This window comes from Brachyistius frenatus, unplaced genomic scaffold (assembly GCF_029030835.1).
Source record: "Brachyistius frenatus isolate BFR_SWC_R1_liver_20210118 unplaced genomic scaffold, ASM2903083v1 Contig_34, whole genome shotgun sequence".
NCBI classification, from domain to species: domain Eukaryota; kingdom Metazoa; phylum Chordata; class Actinopteri; family Embiotocidae; genus Brachyistius; species Brachyistius frenatus.
In genome coordinates, this window is record NW_027210633.1 from 3,683,976 (window position 1) to 3,702,211 (window position 18,236).

The following is an 18,236-nucleotide window of genomic DNA, read 5'->3' on the forward strand; positions in this document are numbered from 1 at the left end:
CTTCTCCATGACTATTCACTAGTTCTGGAGCACATAACCTCACCCTTTCTGTGTGTGTGTGTGTGTGTGTGTGTGTGTGTGTGTGTGTGTGTGTGTGTGTGTGTGTGTGTGTGTGTGTGTGTGTGTGTGTGTGTGTGTGTGTGTGTGTGTGTGTGTGTGTGTGTGTGTGTGTGTGTGTGCACGCGCGTTGCTTGCTAACTGACTTTACTCTAAGCACAAAGTAAATGCCAGCACTGCTGTTTGTCTTGGCTCCTGTTTAGGGCTCTACACACACACACACACACACACACACACACACACACACACACACACACACACACACACACACACACACACACACACACACACACACACACACACACACACACACACACACACACACACACACACACACACACACACACACACACACACACACACACACACACACCTAATCTCAGTTAACACCTCTTGTCCTTACATCCTCTACCTCACCTCTCACGCCATGGCAGCTTGTTTATTTACTGAAAGAGGAGTCATTACTATCAATGTGGATAATTTGTATTTATTCATGAATTAAAGTATTGATCCAGAAGGTGCAAGAATTTACCATAGATTTTAGAAAAAGATTTTCAGTTTAAAACCAGCTGCAATTGGAAAAAAACAGCAATACGATGAGCAGACTATCAGAACAAGGGAGGATGACAAATAACATATAGCAAATAAAGTCATAGAAAAGAAATGTTTTGAGGACAAATTTATATAAATAATAATTGTTTTTTACTTCCTGAGACAACAATTCTGTAGACATTACCGAATGATTTGAAGCCTCAGAACCGAATAGACCCATGAAGTGCTGTATTCTAGAGTTGAATTTTGTTTTTGTTGATTGCTCAAAGCCAGAAAAGCACAGAAAAACTGAGTGTGATAACTGATAACTCTCTCAAACAAGAACCCTAAAATGCAGCTTTATAAATATCACAGCAACATAACTGTTACGTAATTTAAACCCAAACTAATCCCTCTATGGTGCAGAAGCTGATCGTGCTACAGACTAAATAAAGTGGTTTGGTTATATTTGAATATGACAGCCAGGAAAAAAAATTAATATTGATTTCTTTATGATCTTAATTCCTTTCTGTTTCAAAATGGAGTAAGATTCAGAGGACTGAGCGTTTCCTGTGCGGCACACTCCCTGCTGTTGTTGTATAACTGCCCGCCCCCTCCCCGCTCCCCACAATGACGTGGAGTGTCTGTGTGATTAATGCGTAGCTGCAGGGAGTTCCCTCTAGCAGGAGGAGTGATCTCACCGCAGCCCCGAAACCCTCCCCGACAGAGAAAGAATGAGAAGGGCTGACGCTGGTAAACACTGACCTTCTGCTTCCACCTTTACTCTCTGGCTCGCTGCTCTCAGCTTCCTGGTGGGAGATAAGAGCACGTTCACATTTTCACAAAGACAAAACCAGAGTTCCACTTTGCAGTTGTTTTTTCATCACGGTGTTCCCGGAGATGGTCGTTTTTCATGGTTATTTAACGAGTGAGTCCCTCCTATGGTTTTTGTGCGTCACGGTTCATTTGCTCACATGTTTGCACAGGCTTATCCATCGGTACTTATTCCTGAGCGGGTCTCCAGCCAGTGGGCCTGACACAGTGGCATGTGTCTTCCTGGCCTCGGGGGTATCCCCACATCGACAGGATTTCCAGGGATTCCCCTCTGTATCCAGACACCGTGCTTCCCTTTTCCCTTCTCTCTCTCTCTCTCTCTCTCTCTCTCTCACACACACACACACACACACACACACACACACACACACACACACACACACACACACACACACACACACACACACACACACACACACACACAAAGGAAGTGAGTAGAAAAATACAAACTTCTGCCACTAACCCTGACTCACATGGATCACACTGGGCCGTGTTTCCTAGGAGACCACAGAGGATCACGTAGAGAGGGAAAAATTTACCAGATGAAAGAACAACTGAATTTTGTTCTTTAGGCTCTGCTTTGAGCTTTTGTGGAAGTTATTGGGTTCCTGCATTGTCATTGTTGACCACAGAACAGTGGGACAGAGATCAACAAGCCTGATGACCTTTTAGAAATTAAGAATTGAACAGAAGGTCGAAGCTATTTAAAGGACAGGACATCCCAAAATTAAAGGAAAAGTCAGTGAATAACATGCTAAAAAAGATCCTGTTTAAACTTCAGTACTGTACTTAGTCCCCTTTTACTGCTGCGGGTTTTACCTGTTAATAATATAGCAGATATTGCGTAAAGACGTGATAATACTTACTTGGTTACCATCTAATTAGATAACCTATTTTTTTTTAAGTGGCTTTTTGAAGTTTTAGTCAGTCTTGGATGATTTGGCCACACCCGTGTTTACTCGTGGGCAGTTTATATGAGCCACACTCCAGTTGACATGAAGGTTCACTCAGCCGCTCTGGAAGGCGGACCATCGAGGGACAAGTGGGGGTGGCTGAGTGTCATGACGTTGAAGTCAAGTGTTTGTTTTGTCATTCCAACAATAGTGGTGGTGCTGGTAGAGCCAGATAAAAAGATTATAAACTGCAAATATTGAAAAATTGAAGAAGCAAGAATTATGCTTAAAGTAAAAAAGAAATCTGCAATATTATTTTACAGCCATGGCCTTGTCCTCGACTCACATCGGGTTCCTCATTTGGTGGTCAGTGCTGATTGGTTAAAAGCTGCTCCATTAGTCTCCGAATTAGCCTACGCTAACTACGCACATTAGGATGTAACGACTGGAAGCAATCCCCAATGGAGCTTTGCCAGACTATCTTCTCACAAAGTGACTTTGGGTTTACCAGGCTAGTTAAATAGTGCAGGTCCAAGAATTCTGTTGGCAGCAAATCTCCTTAAGCAGCTTTGTCCTTAATACGGTTTACAGAACAGCCAAATTAACTCGTGTTGTTTTATAAAGTCACTTGGTTTGCCACCATCATGCCAGGAGAGTGACTAGGTTTTTATTGTACAACAGCAGGGAGCAGCAGAAGGAGTCACCTTGCATAATAGTTGGAGGTGTGCAGCTTGTTGTCTGCAGCTCACTTTGGTTCCTTCTTCTTCCGTCTACATGATCTGGCTGATTAGGAGTCAAAACATGATGCAAATGACCTGTTTTGTAGATTAATTTTTGATGAACAACTGTGGTCAAGTTTTTTCCATTGTTTTTTGTGATTGCTTAAAAATATAAGCCACCTAAAGTACACCAGTGGAATAAGCCGGCCCCTGGAATAGAAAGTGAGGTGTGGAACCCTATTGAGCTCTTTGCGCTCTGAAAGTTAGCGTAAAAGCAAATTTAAAAATAGACACCTTGTTAGCATAATTTTAACTGCAATGTTTCAGGTCTTAAAACTTTTTTTTTTTTGCACAGGGTCGTAAAATTACAGTAGGCACAAATGCAGAAATCAGACCCTTACCAGTTTCAGTTTAGTAACCTGAGGCAGCTCTTACACTGTTTGAAGTAAACAGTAAACACTGAGGCTGATCAAACTGAGATAAACACAAGTGCATATTATTCGGTGAATTTGTTGTGCATACAGAGAGGAAATCTGAATTGTGTGTTGGATTGGCACTAACAAGAAAAAAACCCATACAGAGGGTAGAAACTGTACATGGATACTAATCACTGAATGTAAATACACTGAATGACTTTCTATGAGAGCACCAGCCATGTAACCTGACATAACAGACTTGTCTCTGATGAAGCAAAAGTAACTAATGATTTCTTTAGTTCAACTCTACGCTCACATTTTTTTTCATTTTTGAGTCACAGATGTTCTTCCAGTTGAACAGGTGAGTGAAAGTCACACAGCCGTCACTTATAATCTCCTTCTCAATCATCCACTGTTTATAAGAATAAAAGAGGGACATTGTCAGCGCTGTTAATGTTAATTTGCACGTTCTCACCAAAACTCGAATCTCTTAGAGGCTGTAATCATGATTTAGTATTACAGTCATTTCTCACTGCGTTTCATCTTGTCCAGACGAGACAGCAGTCGACTGAATGAAGTAATCCTGTTGCAGAGAATAATTACTCCATTAAAATGCTGAAAACTTTAGTTGTAGAGGAACATCAACTGCCTCTTATCTGAAGTCTGTCATTGATCTTGTGTTCCTTTTAAATTGATGGGTGCTGTTAAGTCAGTGACACACACACACACACACACACACACACACACACACACACACACACACACACACACACACACACACACACACACACACACACACACACACACACACACACACACACACACACACACACACACACACACACACACAAGTTGAGAAGGAAGGAAAGTTTAACCAAATTGCTGCTTCATTAATCCTTTAATCAGCTGGATTTAATGGAGTCTCAGAGTTAAACTAGGTCGTGTGTGTGTGTGTGTGTGTGTGTGTGTGTGTGTGTGTGTGTGTGTGTGTGTGTGTCTGTGTGTGTCTGTGTGTGTAGTGTTGAACTTGAATATCCCATTCTTAAAAAGAACTGAATATGAATAAAGGATTGGAGGTCAAGGGCAGTCTGTTAGCTCGTTCCAAATGTATGCGTGTCCTTCAGATGAGGAGGGGCGATGGACGATGGAGGATGGTTGATATAAAACGCCAGCCGCTGCACTCCCTCCGTCTTTTATCGATGTATTGGTATTACCAGTGCATCGTGAACCACACTTCCTGGGGGAATTTCAGGAACAAGATGTGCCAACAAAGCAGCCAACAAAGCAAATCCTTGGACAGCTCGGGGAGTTCAGCTCTTCCTCCTCCTTTCACTGGCTTAGTCTTTGTTTTCCAGCAGTTGACTGGAGCGTGTTTGGCAGCGCGACTGACCGATGAAGCCTTACATCCTGACGTGAGCACTGCTGCTCCCATGTTGCTTGCGTGTTCTGGGAAAGGGGGAACAGTTTTCTGTCTTCTGCAAAGGCTGGTTGTTGGTTTTTGACTTGTTCCAGTTTTTCTTTGAGTTGTTCAGCGACCCTTTTTTCCACAGTGAAGATTTCTCCCATTATTCTTATTCTTATTATTCTTACAGCCATTATTTGATCCTGTGCTTCATATCTTTGCTTACTCATGATCTGTAGTTTATGGTGGCTGTAAATTTAGATTGCCGAGTAGCTGATGTCACTTCATTGACATTGTTTCTTCTCTACTCGTGATACTTTTACACTTTATGTTTTACGTTAGTTGTCTGCAGTGACCGTTGTCCAGTCCACACCTTGTCTTGATTTATATCGCTTTAAAGTATAGCTCACATAAACAACAGCTGTTTTTCCTGCATCACACAGGTCATGCATATGTTCACTTCCCTGGAGCTACAGAATATTGTTTATTGAGTGAAGTATTTACATCAACATGCCGCGGTTTTATACGTGCACCATTACACAATAGGTACATTTTCCTGGGTATGACTTTATGTGCATTTCACGACTATAATATTTGACCAGCTATGTTAGAAATACTGTATGCTATCAGCGGTTACTTCATTGGGTTTCTTCTAGTCAGTGCAAAAGCTCTGCCGTAAAGTCTACTATTACACAGTTTTAAACATATACTCTAAATCCAAAAACATGCACCTCAGGTCAGGTTACCTGGCGCCGCACTAGTGGCAGCCTGCTGCAGCATCTCCCCCCTGAGAGCCCCCCTGCTGTAGCGAAGAAATTTCCCCTCGGGGATTAATAAAGTGTATAAAATTAAAAAAAAAATTTAAAAAAAAAAATAAATAAAAAAGGATGTAGCCTCCAGATCTGAAAATTGCACTGGGGCCTGGCTAAAAAAAAAAACCCTGACTTTTAATAGACTCCTTTTTAAAAGCAAACTTCAGTCATTATGATTTTATTAGATAAATTCACTCCTTCTAATCATTGTTCTCATTTTCCATCTTAAAATATTTCTATCATTAATTCGATATCAGTTTGAGAGCGTGTCTGGTTTGATTGACAGACCTGGGGTTCACTCAGGTTTCCAGTATAGGTGGCCCTATATCCTCTAGTTTTCAGTCACCCCTCCTCACTCCTCCCATCTTGTCTAAATATGGTCACTTCTGGCTCCGGAAAAACAAGATGGTGACGGGTAAAACACCAAACTCAAGGCTTCAAAACATCAGTTTACAAACTAATGGTTGATGACACTGTGGGCTGCCTCTTGGTTTATGATCTGAGGTCGTAGTTAATGAAGGTGGTGTTGTACTGGAATACATGGAGATTATTTGATCTAATACGTTTTTGGTATCTAGATACACCGGGGGGCAGAATATTAGAAACAGTTCTGAATATAATACAGCATTCAAACACAACCATCAAGTATGACTGTAAGCGCTGAAACATAGAACTGAAGGAGCACCTCAAACAAATAAAAAACAAAACATCACCATTGTGATCCTGATGATTCAGTAGATTAGAAAGTATACTTAATGACAGAACAGTTGCATTAGATCGCCTTAGATTTGGTACCCTATAATGCAGACATTGACTATATGTACATATAAACTCAATTTACATAACATGCCATGCTTTAGTCATAATGAATTCACTGGAGGCAGTTTTTCTATAGGCTTTATGTAATAATGTGATAACTTCTGTGCTAACCAGGGAAATAGTTAATCCCAGATGATTCTGTTGCATCCATAAACCTCAGATGTCCTGTATTCTCATGGTAAACCTTCTTGGTTGCTGTTGTTACAGTTGTTGAGCGTAAATAAATAAATAAAATATTTTCTGTAGCTAGTAAGCAGGATTACCTTCTCCAGACTCAAACCTACATCTGAGTTCACGCACGCACACATGCACACATGCACTAAGCTACCATCAGTGGCTCCTCTTCAGGCTTCTCATTGACCTGAATAACAGGCTATTTTTTTAACAGCTCCACAGACAGAATAATTCATCCAGATTTCTGCATTTGACCTGTCCTAACCTAGCAGCAGTGGGCAGCTGGAGCACACAAGGAACGACCACAGTTCAGACTAATAAGATAACTCTTCCGCCTCTGTTTGTTTTTCCCATTTCTCCTCTCCAGATGTTCGTTGCGGACAAGGTGGAAGATTCAAGCTGCACCCTGCATGAGTTCTCCATTACCGGCTCTACGTATGCCCCTGAGGGACAAATGTGAGTGTCACCGATTTATCTCCTGATTAGGAAAACACATGACTTCTGCCCACATTAATAACTCCTGATATGAGACGTGTTTGTCGGTGGTATTTTTCTTACTTTCCTGTTCCTGGCTCAATTTATTTATTTATTTTATAGAAGATTTATATTAATGGATGTAGTCAAGCAAACTTTGATTTGGTTTGCGATTAAAAAAAATTTAAAATCTGATTTAATTAGTAGTAGTATTATTATCAAAAATAGCTTCATGTCTTGATAAAATCTCTGCAATAACCAGGGTAACAGCTTGTAATATTACATGCATATTATGGTATTGTGAAAATATTACTTATATTAACGATGATGGTTAACATAAGCCTCATCTGTTCTGTATTCCTATTACTCACCTTATGGGATGCGGTTGTTGAAGTGCAGTGAACTTGAACAAACAGATTTTGAATTTTGTGAGAATCATTTTTTTATATTAAAAAAAATATGTATCTGTGGAGGAATCCAGATAGGAGAAGGGACTTTGGCTGATCAGTGTGTGTGCGCGCGTTGTTTATTTTGCTGTTTGGTGAGCACAGTGTTCTGACTCTATATGAACTTGTCGATTTCATAACAGCCGAGTGTGGGTTATTGTGTGGGAGCTTCGCTAGCAACCGTTGCAGTCTCTACTGGGAAAGGGATCCATGGTTGTCATGCAATCAGCACTGCTTGTCAGGAGCACACGCACACGCACACACACACACACACACACACACACACACACACACACACACGCACACGCGCATATCCAAATACACTGTTTACTACTGTACAACCACTGTTCCTCCAGTCAACTTCGGAATGCTAAACAACTGAATGCCATCCCCACTCGTAAATATTCATGAGGTTTCCGTGTCTAAGGTGAAGTGAACTGTGAAGAGTTTTTCCTTTGTGTTTTGCTGTTGTGAGTGACACTTACTCGTGTGTGTTTGTATGTGTGTCTCTGTTTTTCCTTCCAGACTTAAAGGACAAAGGCCCGTCCAGTGTGGAGACTACGATGGGCTTTTGGAGTTGGCCACTGTGTGCTCGATGTGCAATGACTCCTCACTGGACTACAATGAGGTCATTATCACACACAAACAAATATTTTTTACTTTCTATGCAAAATAGATCCATCTGTGACACGCAGCATTGTGGGTTGGGTTTCTTGGAAAATTCCAGCATGCGTTTACGTTTGCATAATCAGACTGCAGTGACTCCACAAAAGATAGCTTTTGAATACACACACATGCAGCCTTCGCTTCTTCAGCTGAGCTAATTTTACTCTGATGTCTGATCTTTTTCATCTGCTTTGGATTGCGTCTTTCTCACCTCTTTGTCATCAACCATGGTATCATGGTAACCATGCTGAGGAGGGAGGCCAAGGATATGGCACCTCTTAAATCCCATGTATCCTCCCTAAATTAACTGTTTCTGCTCTCGTAAATTGTCGTTTTGCCACCAATTTGGTGCATTTCTGAATAAAGTGGCTGAGTGTGAGATGAGAGTGTGGTGACGCAGGAGAGAGCGGCAGAGACAGAACTGGAAAGAGGAGCCGAGTGCTGGAGGGGAGCGAGGTGTTTTATTGCTTTCTATGGCCGGTCACATAAACAAATGATGTGTAGTGTGCCATTACTGCTTCATCTCAGCTGGGAAGGACACACGTTTTATAACACTTTGCATGTATGACTTAAAGTTCATGGTGCTGGTGGAGGTGAATGACCTGCAGATTTACATGCAGCATGTTTATCCATGAGACATATTGTCTCGGCTGCTCACATAACATAATGGAGACATGTACAAGGTGGCTGTTTGCACCTGGATTTCACTTATTTGGAATTGAATGGTTCTGACAAACAGGAGCATGCAGTACCTGAAACACTCCTCAAATTCTTTTAAATACTTTTTGAATTCACTAAAGAGTTGAGCAACATGTTTTGATTAATTTCTGTTCTCCTGCAGACCAAAGGGGTTTACGAGAAGGTGGGTGAGGCTACAGAAACAGCTCTCACCACCTTGGTGGAGAAGATGAACGTCTTCAAGACCGACCTGTCTGGACTCACAAAGGTGGAACGTGCCGGGGCCTGCAACTCGGTGAGTTACATGTGAAAATGCATGTGATCCGGCGATGTGATCTTAATGAGTATTAAAACGCCTCTGCATATATTTCTGTGTAAAGTCTGGTGACGCTGACTTTGTGATCTTCAGTTCAACTGCCTCAAGTCACACATGACATTTAGAATAAAACAAATATTTTGGCATGGCGTTTGAAAAAAAATGAGCCTCCAGACTCTCGGTAACTTGCTCCTCATCTGCTTGAGGCTAGCTGGTTGAGGATTAGCTGCTACTAACACAACACATCTGAAGAGCTGATCCAATGGCCTCATCTGCAGTCCAGCGTCATTGTGACTCTTCTCTGTGTGACTCTGTAAACACACAGGATACCTCACTACAAACTCTGCAGGCTACTTACAGCACCCATATGGAGAAAATTATCTAATTAGCCTCTGGAGTACATTTCTGCATGAATTTGCATATTAAAGAAGGAACACAGATTTCACAGAAATTCAAATCAAAGAAGTCAGAATTTATACCAGACATGAAGCATGCAATCACAAATGTGTTGATATAGAAATATTAGCTTCTAGTGGGCCTTACTGCATAAATGTGTGTATTACTGAGGTAAAACAGATGCAACTTTTAACTTGTGTCCTAGTAACACAACTGTTCCTCTGGAGATGGTGCGACGTAAGGCAGTACAACAGTATCTTGTTTTAAACTGCCAATTGTGAGTCTGACAGTGTTACAGATCTGCATTGTCAAATCTGTGGAGTACTCATTTAATGTTCAATCAGAGGTAGTTAAACCAGGTCTGTGTATTACTCCCCTGTTTGCACACTGTTTGCTGCTGCACTGATCAGCAGGAATATGCCAATGAGACTGTAGTTACTCTGCTCATTATACCAGACTGTGTACTGTCTGTGGGGAGGACATAACGGCCTCATGTGCCCGGCATGTACATATTTGTGTTAGATCATATTTCACATTAAAGTATTGTTTTACCCTGGGTGACTAAGAGTGAGTCAACAGGTCAGGGTTTAGACTCTATTAGATAAAGCATAAGGTTATTGTTCGGCACACGTTTTACTTCAGGATGTGAACTGTGTGGTTAGGAGTTGAAAATGTCACTCACAAGAATAGTCTAACACTTATCAAGCTTTCCTGCTGCAGTACTTTAAGTTCAGTTCAGTTTTACACAAAGCAACCTACAGCAAATTCAAGTTCTTGTTAGCTGATGAGGAAAGTGTTGAGTGAGGCCTGTGACCAACGGATCGCTAAGCTGATGTTGGTGTTTCCGTGCCGACAGGCCTGTCATCCACTCTGAGCTTTTCCACTTCAATGTCAATAAAAGTCATTAAAACTCCTGTTGCTTTCACTTTCTGGAGGCCTGGGAGTCACAAATGCCTTGAAGTATGAAATGAGAAGAGTCAGTGACAGAAGTCAGATGAAGAAAATCTCTCACTGAATGTTTTTGTTTTAATTTGAAACCTCTAAATTGGTTCAGTGAACCTACTTGGCGAACAAATATAGGACATGAAGAAACAATAACATGCTTCTATAGCAAACTCTAGATGAGGTGATGTTAACTTTTCAAGTCTCTGTTGGTCGTTCAGAGCCAGAAAACAGAAGAAAAAAGGAGAATAATCTCCCCAGCATGCCAAGACAAACTCCCATTGCTCTCTGTGTTTGATAGAGAGAAGAAGTTTGTCACACTGACAGATTTCAGAACATCCATCAGATGTTTGAAGTCCCCTAACACAGATGTCTGTGTACACCACAGACATCTGGCCGGACTGAGGCTATTATCAGTGTTAACCTTTCAGCCTTTTAGTGGCACTGGGACCAGCACAGACTCTGAACTAGAGGGACACCTACTGGTAGAGCAGGACTTTACATTAAATATAGTAGATGAGAAATAGGGATGTTTTTTTGCCTGCAGTAGTTTGGTCGACCTTCTCGTTATCATTTTGCTATTGTTTTCCCTTTAAGTATTGCTAATGATCCTCAGCCAGGTTCAGTATCATCATAATGCTGCTGTACACCAACATCGGAGGCAGCAGCCAGACATGCAGACAGGGTGTTTAAAAGTTGAGTCTGAAGCATCATCCTTCAGCTGTCAGGAGCTCAGCCAAACCTCTCAGTTACCCACCAGCTGCCAGCCTGATAGATGCACCTGAATGTGGCTACTTAGCTCCATCTCTGTCTCTCTGTCACCCTCATCTCTCTCATGTCCACTCCGGTCTCCCTCTTTTTTCATCCATCAGGTGATCAGGCAGCTGATGAAGAAGGAGTTCACCCTGGAGTTCTCTCGCGACCGCAAGTCCATGTCCGTCTACTGCACTCCTGTCAAGCTGGGCTCCCAGAGCAAGATGTTCATCAAGGCATGGCTGAATAATACACGCATTTCACATTTTCATCTCTTCCATTTGTACCTCAATTTCACTGATATTCTTCTGTGTTGTCCATTACAACGTGTCCCCTCAGGGAGCTCCAGAGAGTGTGATCGAGCGGTGTCAGTACCTGCGGCTCGGAACAGGGAAGGTGTCTTTGACCCCGGCCCTGCGGGACCAGCTGTTGTCCAAGATCAGGGACTGGGGGACAGGCAGGGACACACTGCGCTGCCTGGCGCTGGCCACTCATGACACCCCGCCACGTAAAGAAGACATGGACCTAGAGAACGCCAGCAAGTTTGTAGAGTATGAGGTACAGCAGAGGACTGTGGTAACACCTGATGTTTAGTTGATAAACCCCTGTAGTTCAAACAGGCTCATATTTCAGTCTTCTTTACATTTTCAGCATTGAAAAGTTAAGTTTGACATTTTGTGAAATATGCTGTTGGTACATCTCGAGGTTCAATGATCTAAAGCAGTAGCTCGGAGAAAAGAGGAAGAGACTGTTGACTAAATATTGAGATGTTCAACCATCCAGAACTTTATTAACTAGTAATACAACTTTAAAATCAATTCTTAAAGACACAATAAACCAATGTGAAGATGCTAAATGAATGTGCCTTAAAGTTAAAAGATTTGTCCAACTTTGCTGCCGTCTCTCTTTAGTTTGAACAACACTAGTTTTTAAACCTTTCCCCACTAAAGAACATAGCTCTTACACTTTGTTCTTCCTTCCTGGAACAATCCCTTTTTTGAGTAGAAAGAAATCCTTTAGATGTTTTCTGCAGCAACACAAAGAGAAAGTGGTTAAATCCATTTCAGTGGAATTGAAGAAAGAGATTGTGATTTCAGATACAGTCCTGAGAAACTGAATCCCTCTCTCTGTCTGTTCTCCTTTCAGCTGGGGCTCACCTTCGTCGGCTGTGTGGGCATGCTGGACCCTCCCAGGAAGGAGGTGATTGGTTCAGTGAAACTGTGCAACGAGGCGGGTATCCGCGTTATCATGATCACGGGAGACAACAAGGGCACAGCTGTGGCCATCTGCAGGCGAATCGGCATCTTCGGGGAGGAGGAGGACGTGACGGGAAAGGCCTACACCGGCCGCGAGTTTGACGACCTCCCGCAGGAGGCACAGAGAGAAGCCGTCAAACGGGCTCGATGCTTCGCCCGTGTGGAGCCGGCTCACAAGTCCAAGATCGTCGGGTACCTGCAGTCATTCGACGAGATTACTGCCATGGTGAGGAAACTCGCAGCTCCAATGACCGTTACCAGTAGGCATCTCTACTTCTTCCTCCAGCCCTACACAGAGGCCCACCTACTTCATCTTTACTTCTTTTCTCTGCCTCCTAAAGATCCACACTTTGTACACTTTCTTATTTATTCATGGAAGTTGTGAGGAAAAAAAATATGCATTTTCTCCTTCCTTGAGCTGTTTGTTATGTGAATGACTTGTCGAGGATGCATGAGAAGAAGAGCAGTGAGGCGTGACATGTTTCAGATCTCTGTGAAGCTGCTCTCTCAGACACTGCTATCAAAAGCTGTCATCTCCGGTCTGCTCTGTTGCTTCCCATCTGACACGCTTCTCAGAAGAGGGAGGGAGGGAGAGAGAGGAGGGGAGGGAGGTTGGGAGGGAGGGAGAGAGGGGAGGGAGACAACAATATCACCATTTTCCTGTCAGACTCACTCTACCGTTCACAGCGGTCTGAAGCCGCTTTCAGGTCCTGCCATGTCAGATAAATATCTCACTCGCTCAGCTTGAGCGTAATGCTGTCTGAATCTGAAAGGATAATTAGACTTTGCACAGTGAGATAGAATTTCACTTTCAATCATCATTAGTTTGTAAGACTCATCACCGCTGAAAAAATAATCTTCACCAAAAATGTTATGTGGGCTCAATATTTAAAGAAGGAACAACTGTTATTTGAAACAAATTCTGTCCAGTTTAAAATGCCACATATCACTGGTTTATGAGCGGCTCAGAAATTGTTTGAGTTTTTTTCTTTTTCAAAAACGTTTATTCAGCTTTGTTTCCTGAAAATGTTCCTCTGTTCTTTGGAGCTCGTTCTCCGCTACAAAATATCCTCCAGTTTACAATTAATGTTGCAGCCTCAGAAAATATTTTTTTTGAGTCATTATGCAAATGTTGTGTTTTGGTTGGATTTCAGGATCACATTAATGATACAAAATAATCCCTTCTGGTCCCAGACAGGAGATGGTGTGAATGATGCCCCCGCCTTGAAGAAAGCAGAGATCGGCATCGCCATGGGTTCTGGCACCGCCGTGGCCAAGTCAGCGTCTGAGATGGTGCTGTCCGACGATAACTTCTCCACCATTGTGGCTGCTGTGGAGGAGGGCCGAGCCATCTACAACAACATGAAGCAGTTCATCAGATACCTCATCTCCTCCAATGTGGGAGAAGTCGTCTGGTGAGACTGAACACGCTCTGAGACACAGGAGTCGGGGACTGTCTTCAACCTCAGTCTGGCATCCTCAGCTGATGTCCGTATGTCTCTTCTGTGTCTGTCTACAGCATCTTCCTGACAGCCATCCTCGGTCTGCCAGAGGCTCTGATCCCAGTCCAGCTGCTCTGGGTGAATCTGGTGACAGACGGCCTGCCTGCCACGGCGCTGGGCTTCAACCCCCCAGACCTGGATATCATGGACAAACCACCCCGCAACGCAAAGGAGCCCCTCATCTCCGGCTGGCTCTTCTTCAGATACCTGGCCATCGGAGGTAGGATTCACTCTGACATAATCACATATCGATCAACAGTAGTTTATTCAAGTCAGAGTATAGACGGGTTTACATGTGAGCACAGCAGGAGGTTGGAAGAAAAGGCTGCACTGTCTTGATAGCTTATGAATAGAAATGTTCAACTTTTAAAAGTAAAGAAACTGGTAATTACAGAAACTCAAATGTGACATGAATGCAGCATCGGCACACATTTCACATCAGTATGTATCCAACACTGCAAAGATACACTGCAAAAACTGGATCTAACCAAGTAGAATAATGTTTTATTAGATATCATATCTAGTTCCAGGCAGATCATTTGACTTAATTCAAGTCATTTCCACTTAAATTAGTGATTTATTCTCTTGTTCCTTGGCCCTTACTTTTTTAGTGTAAACACACATCAAACTGATAAAAAAAAAAAAGCATTGCTTTTACACTATTCAGTCATTGAAGATTTAGATGGCTGTTTTAGAAATAGAATATAATATTCATAATTTTAGTTTTCATTAGTGTATAATCACCTGAATCATTGTGTTTTCATGACCTTAGAATAAGCCCTTCATATACACATAAGGAGCTGGTCCTTGTCCATGTTGCACCGCCATGTTTTTACAGTAGCTTAAAGGGGACAAACCAAACACTGGCTCCAGAGGGGGTCTTTTCACGGGTAGCCTCTCTTACATTGTTGGAAGAGCAGACTGAAGCGAGGAGGTTTCATTTGGCTGCAGTCTGCAACCTCACCACTAGATGCCACTAAATCCTACAAACTTCTCCTTCAAAACAAACTTTTCTTTATAATCCATTCATTAAAATCCAAGAATAGCTACGTGCTAATAGCCAATGGGGGGCACTCTTCGCTCACAGGGAGGTTTTCAGTTTGGAGCAAAAATCAGCCCTCATGTTAGTCTCCCTGTCAGCTCTGTCATTCTCGTTTGTTTTTATCGCCTACACATCACAATAAAATTGTATGATACAGTATAGAATCACATTTTTGTCTGTTTATCTACCGGTAGTATTTTTTTCTGACAAATATGAAAGGACATCTCGCGTATGCATCTGATTGTGACTGCTTTTCCTTGTAGGGTATGTGGGTCTTGGAACAGTGGGTGCAGCCACATGGTGGTACCTGTTTGATGAAGAGGGTCCACAAGTGTCTTTCTATCAGCTGGTGAGTTACAAAACATTGTTCTGCTCGGTCCGTCTTCTATCGGCAGTCCTGTCCTCGGAAGATACGAATTTATTATCTGTAATATTCTGATGTACCCTCCTCCATGCCTTTTGTACATTCCCTGCTGTTGGACACGATAATGGTGGACGATCCCAGAGGTGGACAGGAATAGAAAGGGAAGTAAGACCCATGTGGAGTGATTTCACACAGAGCTGGAGCGAGGCCAAGGTTCTGCAGCTGTTCCCCCATCAGATCTGAGTCCCATCAAACCACGTCGCAGAGGTCCCAGCGATATCCTGCCAACGCACACACACGCAGGAGCAGACACACATGCACTCATGCGCACTAACTCCCATCTGCTTCTGTCATTACAGCGACACTTCATGCAGTGCACCGAGGATAACCCCATGTTCAAGGAAATAGACTGTGAGGTGTTTGAGTCCCGCTACCCCACAACCATGGCGCTGTCTGTGCTGGTCACTATTGAGATGTTCAACGCCCTCAACAGGTCAGTCATCTTCTGTTGTGATGTCAGGGTGAGCAACCCTTAAATGTCACAGCTGTCACATGTTTATTACAAAGAAGAGAGACTGTTGTCCCACAAGACAGCACTCCCTTTAACAAAGAGTCACACAGGCGTCTGAGGGATAACTTGCCAGAAAAACACACAAACATCAACTGCGTTCTGTGCTAAATGACTTTATGTTGCTGTTGCCTGCATTTGATAAATGTGGCAATGATTGAAGCTCAGCCTCACATCTTAAGAAATACAATAGTGCTTTTTTAGGAAGGACTAGCGTTATGAAGCGAAAACTCCTCGTCTGTTTTGTCAGGATTACTCAATGAGCAAGTCTGTCAGTTTAATCTCACTTAGAAAAGAAGAAGAAAGGGCAGGTTTAATAAAGGGCTGTCTTATGCGCTACATTCGATTCATTGCAAAGCCTTCTCATTTCTTTAATTGTACAGTAGTTGTAATTTTCCTGCAAGGAACTAATGAAAGTCTGTGAGCTTGCCAAAATATTCTTATTTGTTCTTTGTAAAATGGCAGAATAACTTCCATGTCACTCACCAATGTCCAGTTAAAATCTTCAACATGTTTTGATCTATTGAAACTTCTCCCTCCCAGTTTGTCTGAGAATCAGTCCCTGATCAGGATGCCTCCCTGGGTCAATATATGGCTGCTGGGAGCCATCATCCTCTCCCTCTCCCTCCACTTCTTAATCCTCTACGTTGAGCCGCTGCCGGTGAGTACTCAGGATAGTTGTAGGAGGAAGACTCTGCTCCTGTCAGTGAGCCGAGTCTGGATCTATGTTCTATGGATCTGTGAAAAATGCATATTAATAAAAGTCACCCATAACATCTCGTCTCTAAATCATAGACTGTATATACAAATGGGCGTAGCCTCCATGATGTTACCCATACGTTTTCTGTAAATTGGTTTTGGTGCTCAGGTCCAGGTGGTTCTGGTCGTTGCCATCTTGCCAGTGTCAGACCTTACTCCCTGCTAAGCCAAAAAAAGATCAGTTTCTGACTTTTTGATTTCGCTTGTCCTTCAGCTGATCTTCCAGGTGACCCCTCTGCGCTGGTCCCAGTGGATGATGGTCCTGAAGATTTCCATCCCAGTCATCCTCCTGGACGAGGCACTGAAATATGTCTCCAGGAACCATCTAGAAGGTGTGTTGAATGTTACTGGTCCAGATTTTATTCTGAATATATTTATAGTTGGTGAAGTTTATTAAAATAAATAAATGTTTTTTTGAAGTTGATCTGAATTATTCTTCCACTGATTTCTTTTCTGTTCTTTTTTTCCTCTCTGTTTTGTATTCAGCCTAAATTATTTTTATCTCACCTTTTGTGAAAAGGTATTCCAACTTCTTTCATCCTTATTTTCTCTCCAGTAGAACCTAACAGCTATAAACTGATAACAATGGGTACTACGTCTTTTAAATATTTTTTTTGTATCCCCGGCAGGTGATGAGGAGAAGAAGTATCGGCGGAGATGGCAGCTGAACTAAGACCTCTCCCTCAACACACTCACACAGTTAGACACACACAGCTCCCCTCTTCCCTTTATAACCTAGGAAACCTTTTCTTCTCTCCCCTGCCCTCGTTCCCCCATCCTGCATGTCCAACCAACCACCACTAGAAACGAGCAGGGCTTGCATGAGAACAGGTGTGCGAGAAAGAGAGCGTTTGTGTTCCTGCAAGCATGGCTTTGTACAGGTGTGCGAGTAGATGAGCACAGAAAGTGTGTGTGTGTGTGTGTGTGTGTGTGTGTGTGTGTGTGTGTGTGTGTGTGTGTGTGTGTGTGTGTGTGTGTGTGTGTGTGTGAGAGAGAGAAAATGGCCAGATGCAGACCTGTCTTTTATAGTTGCAAGAGTGAGAAACAACTGCAGAAAAAAAGATAAACCTGCCCAGGGCTCTGCTTTTAAAAGATTTCTGCTCTTTTTATTTTTTATTTTTCTTTTGACTGTACAGTACAAACATAGTGGTGCGATGGAGAGGGAGGGCAGGGGAATGGACGTGGATGATACTGGGTGGGTGGGTGGTGTGTGTGTGTGTGGGGGGGGGGGGGGGGGCTTTAAATCATCACAGAGACCGAAAGATAGATGGAGAGGTGAAGCGGAGAAGAGACTGACAAAAGAAGAGCATCAGCTAGAATGAGGAAGGTGAAAACAGCTGGACCTTGTGTGTGTGTGTGTGTGTGTGTGTGTGTGTGTGTGTGTGTGTGTGTGTGTGTGTGTGTGTGTGTGTGTGTG

At 42.7% G+C, this 18,236-nt stretch overlaps 1 protein-coding gene across 2 annotated transcripts in view; it reads left to right on the forward strand.

Moving 5' to 3' along the window:
• Positions 1-17,820, forward strand: part of atp2a3 (ATPase sarcoplasmic/endoplasmic reticulum Ca2+ transporting 3) — a 42,622-nt gene extending 24,802 nt beyond the window's left edge. The window contains exons 9-22 of one of the 2 annotated variants that reach the window (XM_069700731.1): positions 7,025-7,113; positions 8,103-8,205; positions 9,085-9,216; positions 11,448-11,564; positions 11,668-11,886; positions 12,475-12,810; positions 13,779-13,999; positions 14,104-14,306; positions 15,392-15,477; positions 15,852-15,985; positions 16,604-16,721; positions 17,034-17,151; positions 17,306-17,339; positions 17,449-17,820. In XM_069700731.1, the coding sequence (XP_069556832.1) occupies positions 7,025-7,113; positions 8,103-8,205; positions 9,085-9,216; positions 11,448-11,564; positions 11,668-11,886; positions 12,475-12,810; positions 13,779-13,999; positions 14,104-14,306; positions 15,392-15,477; positions 15,852-15,985; positions 16,604-16,721; positions 17,034-17,151; positions 17,306-17,310 (1,881 nt within the window). In that variant the 3' untranslated portion in view covers positions 17,311-17,339; positions 17,449-17,820. The remainder of the gene's footprint in view (positions 1-7,024; positions 7,114-8,102; positions 8,206-9,084; positions 9,217-11,447; positions 11,565-11,667; positions 11,887-12,474; positions 12,811-13,778; positions 14,000-14,103; positions 14,307-15,391; positions 15,478-15,851; positions 15,986-16,603; positions 16,722-17,033; positions 17,152-17,305; positions 17,340-17,448) is intronic. The other variant, XM_069700730.1, reaches the window with a different exon arrangement.
• The last annotated feature ends 416 nt before the right edge of the window (positions 17,821-18,236 follow it).